General features: G+C 44.0%; 2 protein-coding genes and 1 long non-coding RNA gene across 5 annotated transcripts in view; 1 reads left to right on the forward strand and 2 right to left on the reverse strand.

The window, feature by feature from the left end:
- FAXDC2 (fatty acid hydroxylase domain containing 2) overlaps positions 1-23,578 on the reverse strand; it is an 881,086-nt gene that overhangs the window by 129,503 nt on the left and 728,005 nt on the right. The window lies entirely within an intron of this gene.
- On the forward strand, positions 162-14,778 carry LOC137437350 (uncharacterized). The gene is made up of 3 exons (XR_010986474.2): positions 162-318; positions 10,843-10,931; positions 11,243-14,778. It is a non-coding gene; the product is annotated as an uncharacterized LOC137437350 (long non-coding RNA).
- LOC137437321 (uncharacterized) lies at positions 9,080-23,174 on the reverse strand. Of its 2 annotated transcripts, none has more exons than XM_068131684.2 (5): positions 22,919-23,174; positions 20,608-20,754; positions 20,393-20,491; positions 19,114-19,297; positions 9,080-10,195 (listed from the first exon to the last, which is right to left on the reverse strand). In XM_068131684.2, the coding sequence occupies exons 1-5, from the start codon at positions 23,004-23,006 to the stop codon at positions 9,745-9,747; spliced, it is 969 nt and encodes a 322-aa protein (XP_067987785.2). In that variant the 5' UTR covers positions 23,007-23,174; the 3' UTR covers positions 9,080-9,744. The 2 variants fall into 2 exon arrangements, with proteins under 2 accessions (XP_067987785.2, XP_078643134.1); XM_078787008.1 differs by having other exon boundaries at positions 10,105-10,195; positions 19,146-19,297; positions 22,919-23,150.

Raw genomic sequence — 23,578 nt, forward strand, 5'->3', positions numbered from 1 at the left:
ACTATCACTATCAGTGTTTGACGCTCAATTAGAGCGAAATAAACTCGAAGACTTATTCTGAATAGAACAATTACAAAATTCCTTTTGTTAAACACAATTAAAATTAATAACCAAAGAAATAAGAAAAGTGAATATATACTGCTTAGCAACTGTACCTTACACAGCAGATTCATTGTTTCAATCACTGTTGTAATTCATGGCGGTATAATGCGTAGTAGAATCAGAGATTGTTTCAGCCGCTCATATAACAGGACGCGGAGCCGGTGTTCTGTTCGTTCAAGTTAGGCATGTCGTCCGTCTGGCACATCTGACCCGAAGGTACATGTGCACAGTATAGCCATGTCATGGTCATCCACTCGGCGGTGTTATGGAATAAGCTAACAAACATCCGTAACATCTCCCTCTTAATAAATATTAGCAAGGACCCGCGGAAAACTCTCCTTTTTAGGGCGGTGTATAGGCAGCGAAGAGCTCTCTCGCATACTCCCAGAAGTTTATGTTTGGCAATGTAAATGTATGGCATGGCGATTGTAAATATGACATGTTCCAGGGTGTGATGGACAAATAAACAGGGACGACCTACGCCGCTTTGGATCTATGCAAATTCTCCGGTTCTCAGGCTTTTTCACGATGATCATGTTATTTATCCAGTCTGCCGGTTCGGTCACAGGGGCAGTGACCATCTGCCTCATGTCTGTCCAGCTGTGCCTTTACGACGGACTTCATTAAAAACATCATGGTACATGCTTATCAGCTGTTGTGTAGTCAAAGGCCCCAGGCAGCTGGTGGTCCATGTTTTTTTTATCCCACTGATAAGGCCGGATCTGGATCTACTACACCTGAACCGAAATCGAATCAGCTTGCTCTTGTCACCTAACCAACTCATCCACTGAGTTTTGTCATAACTCGTCCACAACTTTATGAGATATCCTGCTATGTATCGTTTTTGGCACCATCTCTCAATGGTGAAGAATCGCTTTAAAAATTAAATAATTCTCATATCCGAATCCATATTCAGATCTTCACCAAATTTGAATCGATTCTTTCTTGTCAGACACCTAACCTGTCCAACAAGTTTCGTCCAAATCCGTCCATCACCTTTTAAGATATCCTGCTATGTATCGTTTTTGGCACAATCTCTCAATGGTGAAGAATCGCTTAAAAAATTAAATAATTCTCATATCCGAATCCATATTCAGATCTTCACCAAATTTGAATCGATTCTTGCTTGTCAGACACCTAACCTGTCCAACAAGTTTCGTCCAAATCCGTCCATCACCTTTTAAGATATCCTGCTATGTATCGTTTTTGGCACCATCTCTCAATGGTGAAGAATCACTTAAAAACTTAAATAATTCTCATATCCGAATCCAGATTCAGATCTTCACCAAAATTGAATTGATTCTTCCTTGTCAGACAGCCAACCTGTCCAATAAGTTTCGTCCAAATCCATCCACAACTTTTTGAGATATCCTGTTCACAAACGTACAGGCAGGGGTGAAAAAATAACGTCCATCCATCCACCTTTGGTGGTGTCTGTAATTAAAAATTGTCGGATTTGGATCCGGATTTTCACAAATAATTGAATCAATTCTTCCTTGTCACGCAACTAACGTGACCACCAAGTTTAATCCCAATCCATCCACAACTTTGTGAGATATACATAATATACATGTAAACTGCTACATGATCGTTAGCTGACTTGGCATCAGGTCAGGAGGACATGCCACCTTTCTTCTTGTTTGGCCTACAGGAATGCGTTGGAGTGTGCTTTCTCAACAACTGCCGTATGGCGGGCTCAGAGTATCCACAGGTCAGCTTTTGCCGTTGCTTGTTCCATTTTCAGCCCGGCCATGGGTTTTGCTTGTTCCCCTTTCAGCTCGGCCTTGCTTTTGGTGACGATCTCTTCGTAGGCCACATATTGAGCTAAGGTGGCAGCTGAAGCTTGAGCCTGGGCCCGGGCACTGAAAGATGAAGATGACCCTGAAGATCTTGTTGACTTGTGGCTCCAAGTAGAGCCCTAATCATCTAACTCTAGAGGCACTTGATCTGGTTTATAGAGCCATGGTGTGCATCTTATCTAACGTCTGAGCGATAACACCCTTGCATTGTCATAGTTACTAAACAAGAATGTATCAATTGAATGCAGGTTTATTAGCAACAACGATGAACAATCAATCTGCAAGACAAAGAAAGCGATGGTAGATATTAGAATAAGATAATAGATACAGAATATGCAAATAACAATGCGCAGTATTACACAAGATGAGAACGCAATAGAGAACAGCACCATACAAGAGTTGTCTATCTCCCTTTCCCAAAAACGTTCAATTGTGACAAAGAATAGAACGAAACTGGAGACCGAGAAAAAGGATCACATGAGTTTATAATTGATATTCTTCTGAATTGAATCGGGCTGGTGGTTTGATAATTCGCTTCGGGCGGCCCGTCACCACCCGATCAATCGTCGGAGTCCTCTGAGGGCAGTTCGTAATTTCCTGGTCCATTGTGGGAGTCTCCGGTGGGTGGTTCACTATCGCCCTGTCCGACGCCGGAGTCCCCTCCAGCTGGTCCATCATCACCCGAACCGTCAAGGGGGCAGAAATAGGCAGTGACCGTGGAGGTGTGGCGGTGGTCTGCACATGTGGTTGGTTAGCGACTCTCGCGGGTGGTGTCATCGCGGTGGTGGAGCGGAGTGTCTGTGATGGTAAGCCCGGCGCAATGACATGTTGGGGTTCACCCTTCTGGGGAGTGGTAACAGGATTGAGACAGACTCTTGGAGCGGCGATGGGTTGGGTACCAGACATTAAGTATTTCGGTACGATTGGCATAACACTTGGCATAACGGTTGGCAGCATGCCACTTTTGCCAGTCGTAGTGGGAGTTGTCATGCTGAAAGGCGTAAAACGTCGCAGGAACTTACGATTCCGGAGAGTGATTCTTCCGGAGCCATCCACCTTGACAACGTATTGATCGAATTGTTTTACCTCAATCACGGTTCTGGTCCGGTCCCATTTTCGTGGTTCCAGGCCGGTCTGGTTCTGGATCCGGACATGGTCCCCGACGGCCAGTGGAGGTAGTTTTGTCGTGTGTTCAGAGAGTCTTTCGATCTCCCTGGCATGCCGAATGCGCAAAGCTTCCTCACGATTGTTGCGTGTTTCCCGCCAGGTGTCCGATGGCAAGTATCTGCCTGGGATTACGGGTATGAAGTCCTTGACTGGCCTCTTGAAGATGATCATGGCTGGAGACAACCTAGTGTCCTGATCCGGTGCATTCCGGTAATGGAGTATTGCACGTTGGAACCGATCAGTGTCTAGTTCACCATTGGAACCAGTGTTATCGGTGATCATTCTTTTCGATGTTTTGACTGCGATCTCGGCACGACAGTTGCTGTGTGGGAAGGCAGTGGATGACAACCGATGGTTAACGCCCCACCGACGCAAGAAGTCTTGGGTGTCATGTGCCGTGAATTCTGGCCCACAGTCAGATGCCAATTCGTCGGGGATACCATAAGTGGCGAAGTTCGACCGCAGACATTTCACTAGGCCTTGTGCCCCGCCAGTTGTTAGCTGAATGATTGGCCAATTAGAGTAACGATCAACGGTGACCAAATAACTCCGACCCTTGTGATGAAAGTAATCTGAACAAACGTACTGGAAAGGGTAGGCAGGTTCAGCTGAGGCTGTAGGTGGAGCGCTTGGTTGCGATGGGGCCATCCGATTGCAGTGTGAGCAGCGATTGCGCATCTCATGAATCTGGGGAGTGATTCCAGGCCAAAAGATCGAGCTGCTGGCCCGGGTGGTCATAGCCGTGACTCCTTGGTGAGCAGCATGAAGATTCTCAAGGACAAGCTTCCGTAGCTTCGGTGGGATGATAATCCTCCCCTTGTAGACCACTATGCCATCAATAGTGTAGAGGTGTTCACGGAAGGGAAAGTATTCCAAAATGGACACAGGGAAATCGTCCCGACTGGCAGGTAGACCCTGCTCAATAGAATTGAGTAACTGCAGCATCTGAGTGTCACTTGCTGTTTCGTCCCGAACATCGTCCCAAGTGACGGACCGCACAGAATCGAGTGTCTTGATGGCTGCCATAGAAATAGCCATTTCCATGCCAGTGTCGTCATCTGTGGTCCACAGCCCAGTCAAGGTGTGCTGTCTTAGTGTAGTCGATGTGGCCACATCCATAATGGAGGAAATGTCATCCACCAGTGGCAGTCGTTCCGATGGTCTGGCACCCGACGGATGTCGTGAAATCGCATCTGGTACGCAGTGTCGTTTTCCCGGGATGTGGATAATTCGGAAACGATATGCTAGGGTCCTTTCTTTCAAGTTGGCAAGCCGCGTGTTATGGATGTCCTCTAATCGTCTGTCACCAAGAAGCTTGATTAAGGGCTTGTGATCGACGGCAATAATCAGGTTCTTGCATCCCAACACAAAATACTTTACTTTTTCCAGGCTGTCCGCCACTGCTAGAGCTTCACCCTCTATCGGAGCATAGCGCGACTCCGCTGCATGGGTGAAGCGGCCTCCAGCAAGGGTGATTTTCCAGCCATCGGGGCAGCACTGTGGGGTTTCACCAGGGCATCTGCAGTGTTTTTGGAGGAGCCAGAAGCCAATCCCATCCTTCGACCAGTCAGTTGCGAGACATGTTGTCCGTTCCTTGTCAAAGATCCGGACCCCATTTGCGACTTCAGATATGATGAGTCGTTTTGATTCTTCGAATAGGGATTGTAGTGTTGCATCCCAGTAGAAGGGGGTGCATGGTTCTAGGAGGTCCCGAAAAGGTCGCATCCTCTCGGTCATGCTGAAGCAGTATGGTCGTCTGTCCAAAGAAGGATGGGACCCCACGGAGGACAGTTGATCTGCAACCACTGAATGCGCACTGCACACGTGAGACCCACCCCTTCGCTCTCGACAGGTGAGCGCCTCGGATCGGTTCTGTGGCCAGACAGCCGGGAGTTTGGTTATTGTTCGAGGAGAATAATAAGAAACCTCGTGGGAGACACAAAGCACGGAAAGAGCAGAGGGTGCAAGACCACAAAGGAGGCGGAAGAAGACATCGACTGCGATTGCGAAGTGAAAGACCCATCGACCAGGGTGTCAACAAGTCACTTGAGCCCAGTCTCAAGTGTTTGAAGTTTTATTTCAACAACACAAAGGACAAACTGGGAAGAAGTTGAACACTTGCTCATTGTGTCGTGAGGATTTTGCACACCCGTCCACATTGAGACAAAATTGGTGAAGAATCAGCACGAGCGTTGTAAGGATTTTGTGATTATCAGCATCAAGTCAAAAGGATCAAATGGAGATTGATTGTTCATAAACAAGAATGTATCAATTGAATGCAGGTTTATTAGCAACAACGATGAACAATCAATCTGCAAGACAAAGAAAGCGATGGTAGATATTAGAATAAGATAATAGATACAGAATATGCAAATAACAATGCGCAGTATTACACAAGATGAGAACGCAATAGAGAACAGCACCATACAAGAGTTGTCTAGTTACTGTTGCCGAGATGGGTCTTCTCAGTGTGAAAGGCATCTTCCTCATCTTCAACGGTCTGCACCTGAGCACACAGGTCTTTTCATTCGGACCAAGTGTCTGAATGCACTTGGAGTGCCGAATGAGCATCGGTGGGGTCCATTTAGATTAGGTTTTCGTTGTTAGTGGCATCTTGAAGTTTATCGAGGCCTTGCTTGATTTCCTCCATAGGTGATGAAACTTTCTTTCCATCGTCTGTATGTTGTTGTAGTGACCTTCGGTGTGGGACGTTTTACCATCTGCGGGGAGCCTGCCAGGTCCGTTGCATTTGGGGTGTATTCATTTGGCTGTGCGAGAGGTGCTGTCGTCAGATCTGGCCAATACGGCATAGGAGTAGCTGATGTCTGGATGGGGTGACACCACGTGCGAAGTGTCATCCTCAGGCCCTGGCGGCTCATATGCGAGACGTCTAACATGGAGCCCTTTCCTTCTTCGCAGTCCAGAACTTCTTTTTTTTTGTATACAGGATCGAGGCTCATGAAAGAGCTAACATTTATCACACAAAAAATCAAACAGACACAAAAAGTATATAATAATGGTAGCGGTAGACAAGATGGGGAGAGAAGGGGGAGCACACAAACAACATTTGAGAGCAGGGACATCGGGAGATCTGTGGGAGGGAGAGGGCTTGGGGGGAGGAGGCGTGGGAAGGGGGGGGGGGGGGAGGGGTGGGAGAAGTATAAAACACAAGGACACCAAGGACTTCCAGGACAGAAGTTGGTATTTCAAAAAAGTGAATCTGGGGTGAAATTAGCAGGGGTAGAAAAGATCAAGGTTTTGGATGGGGGAAGATAAGAGATGGTGGTGAACAGATGTTTTAAAGACCTGGAGGGAGTAGTAGGATTGAAGAGAGTGAAGGTGAGCATAGTCTTGATTTTGGCAGTTTAACCATTAGAGGGTTGCAGGCAGATCTTGTGCGACCTCTAGGAATATTTGGGGGACAGAGCCCAGAGAGAGAGCTGGGGGAGCAAGGCCGGAGAAGAGTCGGTAGAAGACAGAAAGACCACCAACCTGCCTGCGGTGAATTAGTGAAAGGCCCTCGGAGTTAGCTTCATCGCGGGAGATTTCAACGATTCTGAAAGCTTTGGTTTCAACAGCGTGAAGCCGAGCTAGGTGTGAGGCAGGAGCACCGGCCCAGAGGGGGGAACAGTATTCCATTGAGCTGCGGATGAAAGTCTTGTATGTGTTGAGGAGCTCAGGTTTGCCAAGGAAGGACTTCGCACGATGGAGGATGCCCAGTCGGCGACTGGCTTTGGAGGCCAGATTTGAAATGTGGTTTTCCCAGGAAAGATCAAGGCAGATAGTAAGACCCAAAAGATTGAGTGACAGAACTTCTTGGAGAGGATTATTCAAAAAGTGGATGGGAGGGTTGTCCAGTCGGTCTTTTCGGAGAGGCATAGTAAGAGTGTGAGATTTGTCAGGATTGAAAGACATGTTCCACTTGTTTGACCAGTATGTGATTTTGTCCAGGTCTGCAGAGAGTGAGGAGGTTGCAGACTGCCGATCTGAGGGATGAGGTAAGGAGTGGCAGACAGTGGAGTCATCAGCAAAGAGATAGAGAAGATTTTCACGAGAGTCAGAGAGATCATTGATGAAGACCAGAAAAAGCACAGGGCCCAGAACACTGCCTTGGGGAACTCCAGCCTGAACAGGAAGGGGAGATGAGAGAAACCCATTCAGGCCACGCTTTGACTACGACTAGGACTACTATGGCCCAGGCCCTAACTTGACTGTTAAATCGATTCTTGTGCAAAGGACATCTCCAATCACTGTACTGATTTCAGTTAAAGCAGAGCTGAGAGCAAACGATAGCTCCAATTTCACCGATAAGTGTCAACTATTAAATAAAGAAATGTCATATGCAGGCACAGAAACAGGATCTTGTAACGCTTCCTTTAATAAAACGGTGAATGCAAACACAAAACAAAGAGACCACTCAATGTTTGCCAAGCCGTAATCGCAATCCAGAATAGAGAAAATAGCAATTCACATCGTAAAAGAATGGTGAATATTAAATCATGAGTGCCGTTATAAACGTCAAAATTTGGCATCAGCTCATGTGTCCTAAAAACATGCTCTGCTGCTCTTGCACATCCTCTCTCTGCCCATTTCACTCTGTCATTTGCCCGAGGTAGTCTTCCATCTGTTTGGAAATCACCAGCATCACCCCATTACATAAAAAAGTACAAAAACTGATCCCCTTAACTACAAACTTGTCAGCTTACTTCCAATCATCAGCTAGGTCATGGAATCCATCATCACAGTTGAACATCACATTCTTTTTCTCCAATAACCTCATCTCAAATCTCCAATTAGGATTCAGACCTGGTCACTACCTTGGACATGCTGCTTCAACTTTCCCAACACTGGATGGAGGCCCTCAATGTCAGACATGAGAACAGGGCCATCTCTCTGGACATTTCTCATGGTTTTGATACAGTCTGGAATCCTGCTGTACTCTCCAAACTCTCTGCCCATGGCATCCAAGGCCAACTCTACACATGGCTTACTGACTTCCCTTCCTCTCATAGCCATAATTTGGCTCTCAACGGATTTGGCTCCATAATTTGGCTCCTTTCCTATCATGTCCCTGTCAAGGCCGGAGTGCCCCAATGCAGTGTTCTCGGCCCAGTCCTATTCCTGATCTTCATAAATGACTCTGGAAAATCCTCGTTATCGATTTGCTAATGACTCCACACTCTGCCGTGACAACCCTTATCCTTCAGACAGGCAGGCTGCAGCCTATTCCCTCTCTTCAGACCATGACAAAATCACAAAATGGTCAAGAACTTAAAATACGTCTTTCAATCCTGACAAATCACACACTTTCACTATCTCACTGAAAGGACGGTCTGGCAAATCCCTCTTCACCCTCCCCCCATCTACTTTCTCAACAAACCTTTTGAGGAAGTTCAGTCATTCAAACTCCTGGGTCACACTATCAATCATGCTCTTTCTATGGCAAACCACATTTCAAAATTGGCTTCCAAAGCCAGCCACCGACTAGGTATCCTCCATCGTACAAGGTCCTTCCTTGGTACATGTGGACTTCTATCCACCTACAAGGTTTTCATCCGCAGCTTGATGGAGTACTGCTTTCCTTGATGGAGAAACCCAAGCCGTCAATATTATTGGAATCTCCCACGATGAAAACGAGTCTATAGGCCAATCACGTCACTATTGCAAACAAGTCGGCGGTCTCTGTCTTGCACCCTCTGCTCATTTTTGTGCCCCTCCCTTCCTCCTCCCTCCCCCCCAAGTCTCTGCAGGTCACAGACGGTCCACCATCAATCCCCTCCTCGTAAAACTCTCTAAATTCAGGATTACCGCTCACCACTCATTTGTTCCTCTTTTTCCCACCCGTGGAACCAACTTTCACATTTTCTTCAATTTCACTCTTCCCTCCAGGTTTTCAAGACAGCTGTTCAACACATCTCAAGATTGACCCCAATCAAAAACTATGATATTTTCTACCCTCTATCCCCCCAAACCCCCTCCCCCCCTGGCACCCCACACTCCCCAAGCCCACCTCTTTCCAAATTTCTAGTTTTCCCTCCTGAGAGTTTCTTTTTGTATCCATCTTGTCCACCCCATGCATCCTCTCATACCCCCATTCCTCCCTGCACTCATTGCTTGCCCAAGTCTGCCTCTGTCATGGCCTTCAACTCTGCTATTGGTGTTTCTCCCTCTTTCTACTGTTCGTTTTGTCTTGTTGCGTCCTGATCCGTTCAGTGCACTATTGCCAGCTCTTCCACGAGCCTCGACTATGTATACAAAAAAAATAAAAACAAGAGATCGCTCACCGCTCAGGGTACGATCAACCAGAGACAATAATGTGTTATTACACATTGGACTATGATTCTATGAAGGGTGAAAACAAGAAAGGATAAACAAATATTGCACAGCAAAGATAGTCAGTGTGACTTGACCTAGGTGGCTCATAAAAAAACCCTCTGCTCATAAAACGTCGCTGCATATCAAATCTCACGGTACCTCACTCTGGTTCAAACCGGATCCTTCCCAGAAGAAGCTCCAGATGGAACTCCGTCTATCTGGGTGATTTCCGACCTCAGCTTCACCCATCTTCGCACTTTAATCACGAAAGGCGTTGCGTGCAAAACAGACGGTCTCCAAAGGAAACTTTGAATCATGTTAATAAAGTCAATCTATGGACCTTTGCAACACTACAAGTATTTTAGTCATTATTAATAGAAGAAGAAGATCGCATATTGAGAAATCTCTCAAGTAGGTCGTTCCTTCTCTTTTTTTCTTTATAAATCTTCCTTAATAGCTTTGTGACCCTCTTGTTTTGTGCTGACCCTTCTACGGCGAACCCTTCGATGTAACGGATGATGCACTGGGGTGAATCATCACCATCATTTGATCTTGTCCTTTTTTTTGAAGAAGCTGAAGTTGTCGGTGGAGGTGAGGTTGACGAGACAGGAGGGGACACTGTCTGCGCCTGTGAATCTGCAGTCGGTGTCACAGCTCTTGCAGTCTCCACTGTATAAGAGCATCCTGCTTGTATAATGCATGGAGGGTAAATGGCAGGGTCCTTTTGCAGAATCTGATCCATAAGATCAAAGTATAGCCAGCTACTCCTCCATCGGCCTGTCCGCTTGTTCACATCAACAATCCGTTTATATCTGTAGAATAATGAAACTGAGGTTATAATAAGTAGTTCAAGCACAGGTTTCCACATGATAGTTATTATATATTCCGGGTGATTTTGGTAAGATAATGTTTGATTTTTCCCAAGTAATAATAGTCCTGGCCCTGCTCATAACCCCGTATACAACTCATCCGCAAGAGATTTTGAAACTTGATTTGAGTTATTGGACCATTTACCTTTAAAAATAACAGGTGCTTCTTCGGAACCGAATGCGAATGGCCGCTAGGGGTGAAAATCCTAGATGGCCGCCAGTAGCCATATTGAAAATATAGATTTTGAACCACTCACCATATAAGTATGTGTAATACCTTGTTTTATGGGTTTTTGGGTGTGGGGAATCCATTTGTGACATCATTTTCATGATTGAAGGCCAAGGTCACATGCTAATGTCAAGGTCAAGGTCAGAAATCACAAAAAACGGCCAAAATCGCAGTTTTACACACATCGAGAAGCAAACTATTAAGTATAACTCACTATTTAAAACTTTATGATGTAAATTATACTTTGCCTATATGATTGCTTTGATGGAAGGTCAAGGTCATGCTCTGGATTTTAAGACCATTGCAATTTTATTACTCATTACCAACTTGCCACTGACTAAGGTTGTTTTATACTCCGCAGGTGTGTAGTGCATATGTGTATCCACATAGACGTGTCTGATTCTGTCGACGTTGTGCTCACTGATCGCCCCTAGTCATCCACTCCGAGTGGTAGGTATATATTATTTTTCACAAAAATTGATTCTTTTCTAGATACAGGGTGTCTTAGAAAAAAACAGAACCAGTGTTATCACAAGTGTTGTTATGCTGATGAACCATACTTTTCAAATCTGTATCAACTTGTGAAAAAGAGGGCCCCATTTCTTTCTGTCTGTGATGATCTGGGGACACCCTGTATATATAGCATCGGATAATTTGGTATCCATAACACAAAGTCAATTATTAGCTGTTATTGTACTGTACTAGCATTTTTTTAGTACTTTTTACAGTGTGTAATAAAAGCCCTCTTGTCTTTGTTCCAGTGTATCCTATATTGTGTCAGTGAGAATGGCAGAGAGCAGCAGCCAGAAATCTACTCCTTTGTGTGCACCTGTTGGAGTGCTACTGACGACTGGTATCTCAAAAGAGTTTGATCCCATGAATTGCATCATCTGCCAGCAACCTGGTGATAAAACTACTAAATTAACACAACCGAAAGAAGCTGGTCAAGACAGCATGAAACGTGCTGCGTCAATCAGGAAAGATGTAGTCAGCAAAAGATTGAAAGGAGCAGAAGAGGAATGTACACCATATGTATATCACAACACTAACAAGTGCTTCAAGTGGTATACTCATAGGCAGAAATTGAATGCAATGGAATAGGCTAAAGCTGTAGGTCAGGATGAAATGGAAGTGACAAAAACTGAATCTATAAAGCCCATGCTGCGCCGCAGCTCTATCACACCGAGGGAAGCAGCAAGATCTGAGAAAGACCCAAAGCAGCTGAAATGCATTGTGTGTGGCAGTGATAGGGTACAGGTAAACTGTGTATCCCTGAGAGACAAATTCAGAATTAGTGAGCGAGTTGCAGCAGAAAATTTCTTGATTTCAACTAAACATTTGAAAGATGAGGTGTTTTGTAGAGTTGCTGAGCTGAACAGTGTTGAGGATGTATTTGCATCAGATGTGTATTGTCATGCCATTTGTATCAGACGTTACCTGCATAAGTATGAGCAAGATGTACAATCCTCTCGGAATATTCCTATTGAAAAATGCAAGTCAACTTCTGTGGTTAAGCAGACTTTATTTTTGCAGGCCTTAGAGCACATTGAGCCTCTTCTGCAAAAAGGGTATGGTTTTACTGTCAAAGACATTACGAGTTGTACGTATCATTTAGATGACACTGTACATTTTATAATTTACAACCGAGATGTAAAAAAGTTACTTGATGACCATTGTGGTGATCATATTCAATTTGCTCCAAATCTTAGGCAAAATGAATCTGAATTAGTTTTCTCTTCCAAAATCACAGCCGCAGATTAAGCTGTTAAGATTTAAAATCTTGATGTTGTTAAACACGTTGGTGAAACATTGAATAAAGCTGATAAACAGGCCTGGACAACAAGTTCTGTGATGCTGAGGAGCTCAAGCATTCTTGGGAAAACAATCCAATGCCTGATGAATGGTTGACATTCTATTCAGCATTGTATGGCATTCCCAAATCTCTGATGGCCAAAATAGAAATGATGCAAATGCCAGCTGAGGAAGAAGATGCAGACTGTGATGATGGTGATGGCACTTTGTCTGATGAAGAGGATAGGTGGACTGTGAAAAATCGGCATCCACAACTTAACTGTCATTTCCAGATGGCATATAACCATATTCATCAAGGCCGAAGGAAAACACCACTACACACAATGCTAGGACAATATATATATTGGAAGACACGCAGCAGGGAGATGCTCACAACATTAAACACGGTAGGGGTCTTTACCAGCTACAATGAAGTGAAGCGATCAAGAAATCTCATGTGTGCCTACACAGTACAGTCATCAGAGGCCAATGGAGTGCCCATTCCAAGCCATTTTTCTGATGAGGGCTGGGCATTTGGTGCAATGGTCTTAACATCCAGAGCATGACCTTGACCTTCCATCAAAGCAATCATATAGGCAAAGTATAATTTACATCATAAACTTTTAAATAGTGAGTTATACTTGATAGTCTGCTTCTCGATGTGTGTAAAACTGCGATTTTGGCCGTTTTTTGTGATTTCTGACCTTGACCTTAGCATGTGACCTTGGCCTTCAATCATGAAAATGATGTCACAAATGGATTCCCCACACCCAAAAACCCATAAAACAAGGTATTACACATACTTCTATGGTGAGTGGTTCAAAATTTATATTTTCAATATGGCTACTGGCGACCATCTAGGATTTTCACCCCTAGCGGCCATTCTCAGCTAGTTCCGAAGAAGCACCTGTGTGATTTTTAAAGGTAAATGGTCCAATAACTCAAATCAAGTTTCAAAATCTCTTGCGGATGAGTTGTATACGGGGTTATGAGCAGGGCCTGGACTATAATGGGCTGTTATCAAAACTGAGACTTTGAACATTTGAGCGTTTGCATGTTGAAGGAAGACAGAGAAAAGAAAAAAAAAGACCGGAGGTAGTGAACTAGAAAGAGACTGTCATTCAAAGAATGAACTTCCATCTACTTGTTAAAACGTACCTTTGATTTTACTATGCGTAGTAAAAAGAAAAAGTTGTATGTGATTTCTCATCTCTGAACATTTCCTCAACACAATGAACTGTATACAACTTCCTTTATGTTCTGTAACCTCATCACAATGTATGCCATTAACATAGAATTGTGACTTATAGACTGACAAAAAAAAAAAATCATGCGTCACAAGGTTGCTCAGTTAGAATGCTCCGATGACGCGAAGAAGAATAAGCCCACCTCGATGTAACTAAGTTGGGAATCCGTTAGGCCGCATGTCCGTGTAAGATCGTATATGTGTCTCCATACGAGGGGTGGCGCGATGCTAATTAGGTAGGCCTTAAGAATAATCCCCAGTGTGTAATTGCCCCTGTGATGTTTTTCCCTTTTTTTCTTATAAAATTCACTCGGCCAGCCATGCAATCGGCACATTGCCACAACCACACCAACAAGCCCGACAGAAACCAGGGATCCAGCCAGGGATCCAACCAGCCAGGGATCCCCGCCCCCAAACATTCTCGATGGGCGGTCAAGAATGGCCGTGAGGTCACGCCCCGAATGAGGATTGGTTGAGGAACGATGGGGTGATTGAATCGCGCTTGGTGATTGGAGCGAGCGCGACGTCAGAGGGAACGACCTAATACGGAGTGAAGGGATCGCCATTGTTCTCTCTCTCTGGTCCTGGCTTTGATAGTGGACGGTCACGTTTTATAACGCTCTCCCTGTGCCTTTGGCGGAGGCTGCTGCGCTTTGAGCGGTATGCACTAGCGAGGCGAGTGGTAAGAGCCCGGTGGATCATGATGGTCAGAGGAGGACGGATTTCGGCTGCCGCTCCGCGTGTCGGTGGCTGCTATGGACACGACTTCGTGACATCTTGTGCGCTCCCTGCACGGTGACTCCCGTTCGACGACCACCAGGCCTTCAAGGGCCTTTTGGGGATGCCAGGATGAGTATCGGCCAATGCATCACCGGCCAACCGGCCAGTACCGGCCAATGGGAAGGGGAAGGGGGAGGGGGAAAATTGAGGGGGAGGGGGAAAAAGGGAGGGGGAGGGGAGAAGGGGAGGGGGTAGGGTGGCGGGGAAGGGAGGGGGAGGGGAGGACGGAGGGGGGAGAGGTAAGGGGAGGGCCAGTCAACAATGACGTTGCAGTTCTCATTGTCGGAGAGCAGCACAACAATCGCGACATCGTCCTGCATCTTCGCAACAGCACGAAGCGGCTTTTGGAGACTCACCGATCCTGTGACGCCCTCCAGTACCGGCGTTGCCGGGCGGGGGAAGGGAGACCCGTACATTCCCAACCCATACATTCGCCCTCTCGACTCAAGCTCACTCGGACAAAAGCCTCACACAAATTACACCGTGAAGGCCCAATGGCCATATCTATGCCACAAATCAAGTACCTGAGCGAGTCGGGCGCACTGAATTGAAAATATATAGAACGCTCATACTCCGTGAAAAGTGAAGCCGCCGTGTCGCCATCTTGGTTAGCATGACTCGACCAACTCGCTTCGCGGATCTCGTTTGTTTTGAACGTGTGAATTACGTGCGAACGCGTAACTGTGAGTTTATGGCGGCAAGGAGCATCACGTGATCGCTCTGAGCGAATCAGCGCGCTGCTCTGCCACCTGATCAGATTCCGTGTATAATATTCCTCGCTGAAATGCGCTGAGGTAAATATGAATAAAAAATATGGATCTCGTAAAGATGAAAGAAAAAAAAACCTATGTGGTGTGAATGGCAATGTTCCTCGCTGAAATGTGAAAAAACGCAATTGCTTTTCGCTCTGAAATACGTGCGAACGCGTAACTGAGTTAATGGCGGCAAGGAACATCACGTGATCGCTCTGAGCGAATCAGCGCACTGCTCTGCCACCGGTCAGATTCCGTGCATAATATTCCTCGCTGAAATGCGCTGAGGTAAAAATATGGTAAAAAAATATTATGAAATAATTTTTTTTAGGTCGGCCATGTTCTTCCCAGGCTCAATGGCCATGTCTATGCCAAATATCAAGCACGTGAGCCTCTCCGTTTAGGAGTCTATCGGTAACATTACACACACACAAACTGTGTTTTATATATATATAGATATATATATACATATATACAGTCACGTGAAAAAGTAAGTACACCCCATGTAAAGTTTTGACTTTTTCAACATATTTCAACATACAGCTATTTGATCTTCATTTCAACAATATTGATAGATAAAGGTGATATAATATAACAAATATCATGAAACATTTACATTTTGTAGTCCATTGTATAATATAAATAAACATAAATGCAAATTTCACATGTGGAAAAAGTAAGTACACCCCATGAAATGTTTTTTATTTTTTTAACATATGTGGACATATCAATATTTGATCTTCATTTAAACAGTATCTATAGATAAAGGTGATCTAATTGAACAAAAAACAATGAATAATTGACTTTGCAATAATTTATTCAACAAAAAATTAACAAAGATGCCATTTCCTTCTGTGGAAAAAGTAAGTACACCCTTGACTCTCATAGGTGGTATTGCCCCCTTTGGCAGAAACAACCTCAAGTCGGCGTTTCTTATAAGTTATAACTGTCTACCAGTCTCTGACATCAACTGGGAGAAATTTTTGCCCACTCCTCCATGCAGAATTCTTTCAGCTGTGCGATGTTTGAGGGGTTTCTTGCATGCACAGCTCGTTTCAAATCTCCCCACAACATCTCGATGGGATTTACATCCAGCTTTGACTTGGCCATTCCATAACCCTCCATTTCTTTCTTTTCAGCCATTCCTTGGTGGATTTACTGGTATGTTTAGGGTCATTGTCATGTTGCAAGGTCCACCTTCGGTTTAGCTTCAACTTTCCGACAGATGGCCTCACATTATCCTCAAGCACCCTCTGGTACAATGATGAATTCATAGTGGATTCTTTGATGGTGAGCTGCCCAGGCCCTGATGCAGCAAAGCTGCCGCAAACCATAATATTTCCACCACCATGCTTTACAGTTGGTATCAGGTTCTTGTGGTCAAATGCTGTCTTTGGTTTTCGCCAAACATGCCTTCTGGTACTGTGGCCAAACAGCTCTACCTTTGACTTATCTGTCCAGATCACATTGTTCCAGAAGTGCTGGTCTTTGCCTAGGTGTTCATTGGCAAACTTTAGTCTTGCCCTGATGTTCTTTCTGGACAGCAAACGTTTCCTCCTGGCACACCTCCCATGTAGATCAAATTTGTGCAGCCTCTTTCTAATGGTAGACTCGTGCACTTTGACATCAACAGTGGCAAGAGCTACCTGTAGGTCCCGTGATGACATTCTGGGGTGCTTAGAGACTTCGTTCAGCATTTTGCGGTCTGCTCTCGGGCTGAACTTGCTGGGGCGGCCTGGCCTGAACAAGTTGGCAGTTGTTTGGAATCTTCTCCACTTGTAGATGATCTTCCGGACAGTCGAATGATTGATTTCAAATTGTTTGGAGATCTTTTTAAATCCCTTTCCAGACTCGTAGGCATCTATAACCTTCTTTCTGAAGGCCTCAGAGAGCTCTTTTGTTCTAGGCATGGTGACGCCGCACACTTCAACAAAAAAGAGCAAAGCAAACTAAATGTCTGAGGTTTAAATAAGACAGGTTCCTCCAAGATCCTCTCTAACGATGTTCTAATCATTTTCACCTGAGCTGGTGCACCTGATTCTGATTTTAGGTATTTGAAGTAGTGATAAATGTAGAGGTGTACTTACTTTTTCCACATGCGAAATTTGCATTTATGTTTAATTAAATTATACAATGGACTATAAACTGTAAATGTTTCATGATATTTGTTATATTATATCACCTTTATCTATCAATATTGTTGAAATGAAGATCAAATAGCTGTATGTTGAAATATGTTGAAAAAGTCAAAACTTTACACGGGGTGTACTTACTTTTTCACGTGACTGTATGTATGTATATATCTCTATATATATAGTCTTGTTCACAGGGCGGTGTGAACGGATGGACCGAAAAACAGGCTTCAGCTCCGAGGCTCTGTTCAATTGTTGGCGGTATATGCTTGCGCGCACGGTCTGTGGAGAATCATGAGGACCTTAGAATGAAGCACTGTTAATTCTCAAATTGATATACAGTGAAACCTTGACTTACGAGTTTAATTCGTTCTGTGACCGAGCTCGTAACTCAATTTGCTCGTTTCTCAAATTAAATTTCCCCATTAAAATGCATTGAAATGCTATTAATCCGTTCCAGCCCGCCAAAAACCACACCAATTTTTTTTAAAATATACAGTATATATATAAATATCTCGCGCTTTATATTTCACCTGTATGCAGCATACAAGTTGGCAGGATGGCCTGGACTGGAGGTACGCACACTTGACTCTAAACTGTCCAGCCTGGGTTTGAATCCCGACCCAGCTATAACCTGTCATGGGTGAATCACAGGCAGGGTGATTCATCAATGTGTGTACCGCTAAACTGGGCGCCCCGTTTGCGTCCCATTAGTTGTTGGATGTTAAGGATCTCACCGTGTTTTCCACAAAGAGAAGGCGAGCTATCGCCGGCACTCTGAACAAGTTGTGGCCTGGCATGCTCTTCTCCTCTGCCGTTATATACGTCCTCCTCGGCATCTTTTTCCAGAAGAGCCCTGTCTCGTCACAGTTGAAGATTTGCTGGGGGATGTATCGTTCGGCTTCTATCAGTTCGGCAAAAGTTATAATAAAATCTTTATTTTGATTTTATAATTTTTGTTACAAGTTATACACGCAATCGTCACAGTTGAAGCTGCCGCTTTGAAATAATCGTAACGCCCTTGGCTGGCGTTATAGCCTTTATCGACTCCTTCTGCTTCAAAATCGTACATATCGTAGAAGTACTACGATCGTACTGCCTCGCCAAGTCGACAACACGCACACCTCGCTCATGTTTTTCGACGATTGCGTGTTTTATATCCAAGCACATCATCCTCTTCTTCTTCTCAGTACTGCCCTTGGCACTCAATTTCTTAGGACCCATGGTTAAAACGAAGAAATTTTCCAAAATAACCAAAATGCGAAAACAAAGCAGCAGCTATATACGGCAGAGATGCTTGCACGGCAAGATAACCACGTGACCGGAACCCACCTGGTGGCGGGTGGCGTAAGCTCCAAAATAACCAAAATGCGAAAACAAAGCAGCAGCGATATACGGCAGAGATGCTTGCACGGCAAGATAACCACGTGACCGGAACCCACTTGGTGGCGGGTGGCGTAAGCTCCAAAATAACCAAAATGCGAAAACAAAGCAGCAGCGATATACGGCAGAGATGCTTGCACGGCAAGATAACCACGTGACCGGAACCCACTTGGTGGCGGGTGGCGTAAGCTCGTAACTCAGATCTCGGCTCGCATCTCAAAGCAATAAACCGCCCGAGCGACGGCTCATATCTCGGAAAACTCGTAAGTTGGTGCACTCATAAGTCAAGGTTTCACTGTATATGGGAAAATTACACGCCCAGACCGGGAATCGAACCCAGCTCCTCTGGAAAACCGTACCAGTGCTCTGCCATCTGAGCTATCTGGACGACCCTGACTGAACATGCAATTTTCCCACACATATGATTGCTACTCTCTTTCCGTCATTGCTTCCGGGGCACTCACTGCCAACCGTAGCTTCCGGGCCACCCGGCTGCACACGGACCACCCACCCACCATCCACAAGTTAGAAAGTTTTAGAAAAATTACCGATCCTTTAAATTTCTCCACTTCCTGTCCACCTGGTCGACACTGAAGGTTGTGTCCCCCTCCTTGTTGAGCTTCTTGGCGATTTTCTGCCACACATCCTTCCTCCTAATGATGTGGTTTTCAAAGGAGGCCTTGTTCTCTTCATACAAGTGAATAAGGGCTTTCACCTCAATGTGACTCCAGTCTGAAGATCAAAACAAGAAGAGATACAAATTGCAATGAATAAAATGCTACTTGAAAAATATGTTCTCCTTGCATTGATAGGTCGAAATGGGAAAATAAACCTCAACTACCTGCCTAAGGATGGAAGCAACTATAGTGGACAGGTTGTGTACAGAGCTCCCATGTAAAAGACACCCTCTCTATTTCATGGACACCACTCCCCTCTCTATTCCATCTCCAGGTGCTGCATGATGGCATTGCCGGGCGCCAGAGAGGGCCTGGCAATGACACGCACCAAAAGGGAGTACGTGGTTTTCTCTCCATTTATTTTCTTGTTTATTTGTTTGTCCGGACGATACCTCAGCCATCCTTTGAGCGAGGAAGCTGAAATTTGGACAAAATAGTGCACATGTGCTTTGGCAAAAATGTTTTTTGAATTTTTTAAAATTAAACTGTTGATTGATTAATTACTTAAATATTATTGATTTATTAATTCCTTATTTTCTTTCTCATCTGGGCAATATCTATCACCTTTTCAGCTAGGAAGCTGATACTTTGACATGACAGTGACCAAGTGATTTGGCTATAAAGGATATTTTTGATTTACTGATAAATCAATTAATCGGTTATTTATTTAATTTTTCGATTAATTACTTAACTGATTTTTAAAAGGCTACAGATTCAAATGAAACAGTGGTGGTTTAGTTATGTTGTTCGACAATAAGAAATTAATTATTTTACGATTATTATTTGTTTATTTTAATTATGCAATTAATCAATCACTTATTGTACACCGCTCCTTCCCAATTCCGTCTCCATGTGCTGCACAGTGGCATCACCAAGCACCAAAGGTGCCGGAAGATATGTTATTTATTTATTTGGAATGGGGGCGTTGTACTTTGAATGTAGCTCGACTTGTTTATGTTTGAATTGCTACTGAAGATTAAGCATTATCAGAGCAATTATCAAAACAATCTTGTTCTTAAAGGTGTTACCGAACAATAAAGCTATGAACAGCATGCTATACACTGGAATTTTCACTATAAAGATGATTATTTCAGATTAAATTAATGACACACGAAGGAAGATCATTTAGTGGCCAGCCAAAAAAACGTACTCTTTTTCACATCGTCTTCATGAGCAACATCTTCATTTGGAACGTCGTCATCTAAGGATATACTTGAAGATAAAGCTGGTCGGACTTCTTCTATGGTACCTGCATGACTCGTAAATAAAATAAAATTAATGTGAACATAAAAGAGTTGCAAATTAAGGATGTGCAAAAAAGTATGTACACCACAAATGTATGAGCAAATTACAGTGTTTACTTGCCATTCACTTCCTGATAAAGTTTGTCCAGCTGAGGACAATCTGGGTACCCCTTCAAAGTGACCTCAACCAAGGCATCCTCGTTAGTGAGCTGGAGGTGGTCTTTTCTTTTACCTTCATATATCCTGATTGAATTGTATACACGCAATGCTGTGATTAAAAGAAAAACATATTTCACATGAATGATAACCATAACCTTGATGTTGTATGCCAGTACAACACCTATTATTAAGGTTAAAAAAAATCAAAACAATTACAATATCAAATTTAAACTTACTAGCAACGGTACACGCCCTACGGGCGGGGCTTCAATTGGGAAGCCCAAATGAAAAGGCAAAATATCAGAAATTGAAGGCTTTTTAAAAAATTTTTAACGATTCATATAAACATCCGTTGAATCATATCACACGCAAATCTTCAAAATCTAAAAATACATGGCGCCCATTTTGAAAAATGATTGAATTCTGCAAAACGGAAGCAGCCGCTACACGTCTTTCTCAGTCGCACGTTTATGTGTGAAGAGTGCGCGCCGAATCTGTAACACGGAAGCAGCCGCTACACCTGTTTCTCAGTCACTTTGCATACGCTGCCGTATTACTTCGGAGCCGCACATTTATATAGGAAGAGTTTGTCAGGAGTCGATCTACTCTCTTCTGGTACATATAATTTCAACAAAAGCCACATCACTGTTCATATCGGTAAATATTATTCCATCGTGTTTGGAAAAACTGGAAAATTGGAAAACTTGGAAAAACAATATACCCTATTTTACTCCAGGAGATCTCAGGATTACCCACCCAAAATATTGTTGCGATCAGTTCAGCCGTTTTTGCGGTACCTTTGAACGGACGGACAGACAGACAGGACGGACGGATAGACAGACAGACAGACAGGACGGATGGACATTTGGTGAATTATAGTAAGATAATGGAGGTTGTTTTCACACGTCTGTTTATTTGTCTGTGAGCAGGATATCTCAAAAAGTCATGGACAGGTTGAGTGTATTCAACAGACTAAATGATTCGATTTTGGTGAAGATCCGCATCCAGATCCAATAATTATTTTAAAGCGATTTTTCACCATTGAAAGATCGGGCCAATAACTATATATAGCACGATATCTCAAAAATTGCGTATGAATTAGAACAAAACTTTTGTGGATGAAATGGGTAGGTGACAAGAACAAGCCGATTATAATTTGGTTAAAGGTCCAATGCAGATCCAGCCAATTAGTGGGATACAAAAGGTAAAATTGTTCAGCCTGGCAGAGGTATGTGCTCTACCGAGTGCCGGTCCAGTTATATTTGAACCTGACACTTTCAACTATGAGTTCATAGATACAATTTACTTTATACTCAATGACGAAAGGAAGGAAAATAGTTCAACCTGGCACCCACCCCTCCCCCTTTCTGCTACGTACCCACTACCTTGTAACCGTAACGCTGTGCTTTAACCACTGCCTCCACACTACAGGCATGCGGAACCAACGACCCAAGAGCCAGACACAGCCAGCAGCACGTTTTGACTATGTCGGATAATGTGGGGGTATTCAGACTTGCCTATGAGCTTTCTCGTCTGGGTTTTGCATGCAACTAGCAGCTAGCCCGCAGTCGCGTACTAAGTTTAACAATAGCTAACTTGAACGGGCACTCGATAGAACGCATACCTCTGCAAGGCTGAAAGGTTTACGCTTTGTATCCCACCGATTGGCCGGATCCTAGATTCGGAACTGCACCAACATCGATCGAATCGCTTGTTCTTGTTCACCGACCTAACTCATTCATCAAGTTTTGTCACAACTCTTCCACAACTTTTGGAAATACCATGATATATATCGTGTTTGACTCCATCTCTAAATGGTGAAAAATCAATTTTAAAAAGTAAAAATAACTCGTATCGAGATCTGGATCTTCACCAAAATCTAATCATTTCGTCCTTGTCACATACTCAACCTCTCCACCAAGTTTCGTCTGAATCCGTCCACAACTTTTTGAGATATCCTGCTCACAGACAGACAGACAGACAGACAGGAGTGAAAACATAACATCCGCCCACCTTCAATGGCGGATGGAACAACAGCTGTTACGGCCCTCAATCTAGGAAAGGTTTCCCACTTATATTTTAAATTGTTCTATCTGGACCAAAGGTTAACCACCTCCACCACCAAACCCCATTCATGTTGAATGGAGAAAACAAAAAGACGCTCTCTTCTCGTTTCGTTTTCCCCATTGAATTAGTTTGCAAGTCGATTTACAGTTAAATACTGTACAAAAGAACATTCTACTATGTCAAATGTCGAACTCAGACATACTTACGTCCATGCAAAAGTTCAATATCGTTCACTGCTACAGTAGTATTGAACATATAGCCACTGATCGTTTTGAATCCGACTACGGCGACCATCTTGGCTAACTTAGGTTCAGCGATTGGTCTTTGGTCTGCTTACCCCTCCCCAAACATCTCCTTTGATCACTCGCTGCTCTTGCCAAGCGGTTTATACGGAACGGTTGGTCTTGGCTAGTGATAGCGAATCGCTTGCTCACGGAATCGGAGCCACAACCGGCTGTGAATGGTGTGGTTTCGTGTTATGGGCGTGGTCATCCGACTGCAACCAATGGGTTGCAACCTCGCGATCTCGAGCACGCGGCAATATTAATTGTGTAAATACATTGCTTTGAAATACAAAATTCTCCAACAGGTTATCGAAGAATAGCTGCCCCCAAGATTTCCCTTATTGAAACGACACAACAATCATCAGACAGTTTATAACACTGCCGAGCTTCGGGGGATATAAAGATTGTAGTAGATCTATGAACCATTGCGGACTCTCGAAATGCGCTTCGGGCATCTTTATTTCTTTTATTTTTTTTCTTAACAGTGAAGTTTTGGTTCAATTCTCACCTAATTCCATATTGAATATCTATGCATTTCTGAAGTAATGTTTAATATAGATCGAGGTAGATCAGCAAACAAAA

Source organism: Myxine glutinosa, chromosome 1, assembly GCF_964187855.1.
Source record: "Myxine glutinosa chromosome 1, kmMyxGlut1.1, whole genome shotgun sequence".
Lineage (NCBI taxonomy): Eukaryota > Metazoa > Chordata > Myxini > Myxiniformes > Myxinidae > Myxine > Myxine glutinosa.

Excerpts from the sequence above, each read along its gene's own strand:
- LOC137437321 (XM_068131684.2), bottom strand. The coding sequence starts at position 23,006 with ATGGTCGCCGTAGTCGGATTCAAAACGATCAGTGGCTATATGTTCAAT. Across the intron at positions 20,755-22,918 it reads TATTGAACTTTTGCATGGAC|CATTGCGTGTATACAATTCA; the intron begins GTAAGTATGTCT and ends TTTTAATCACAG. Across the intron at positions 19,298-20,392 it reads TGAAGACGATGTGAAAAAGA|ACTGGAGTCACATTGAGGTG; the intron begins GTACGTTTTTTT and ends TTTGATCTTCAG.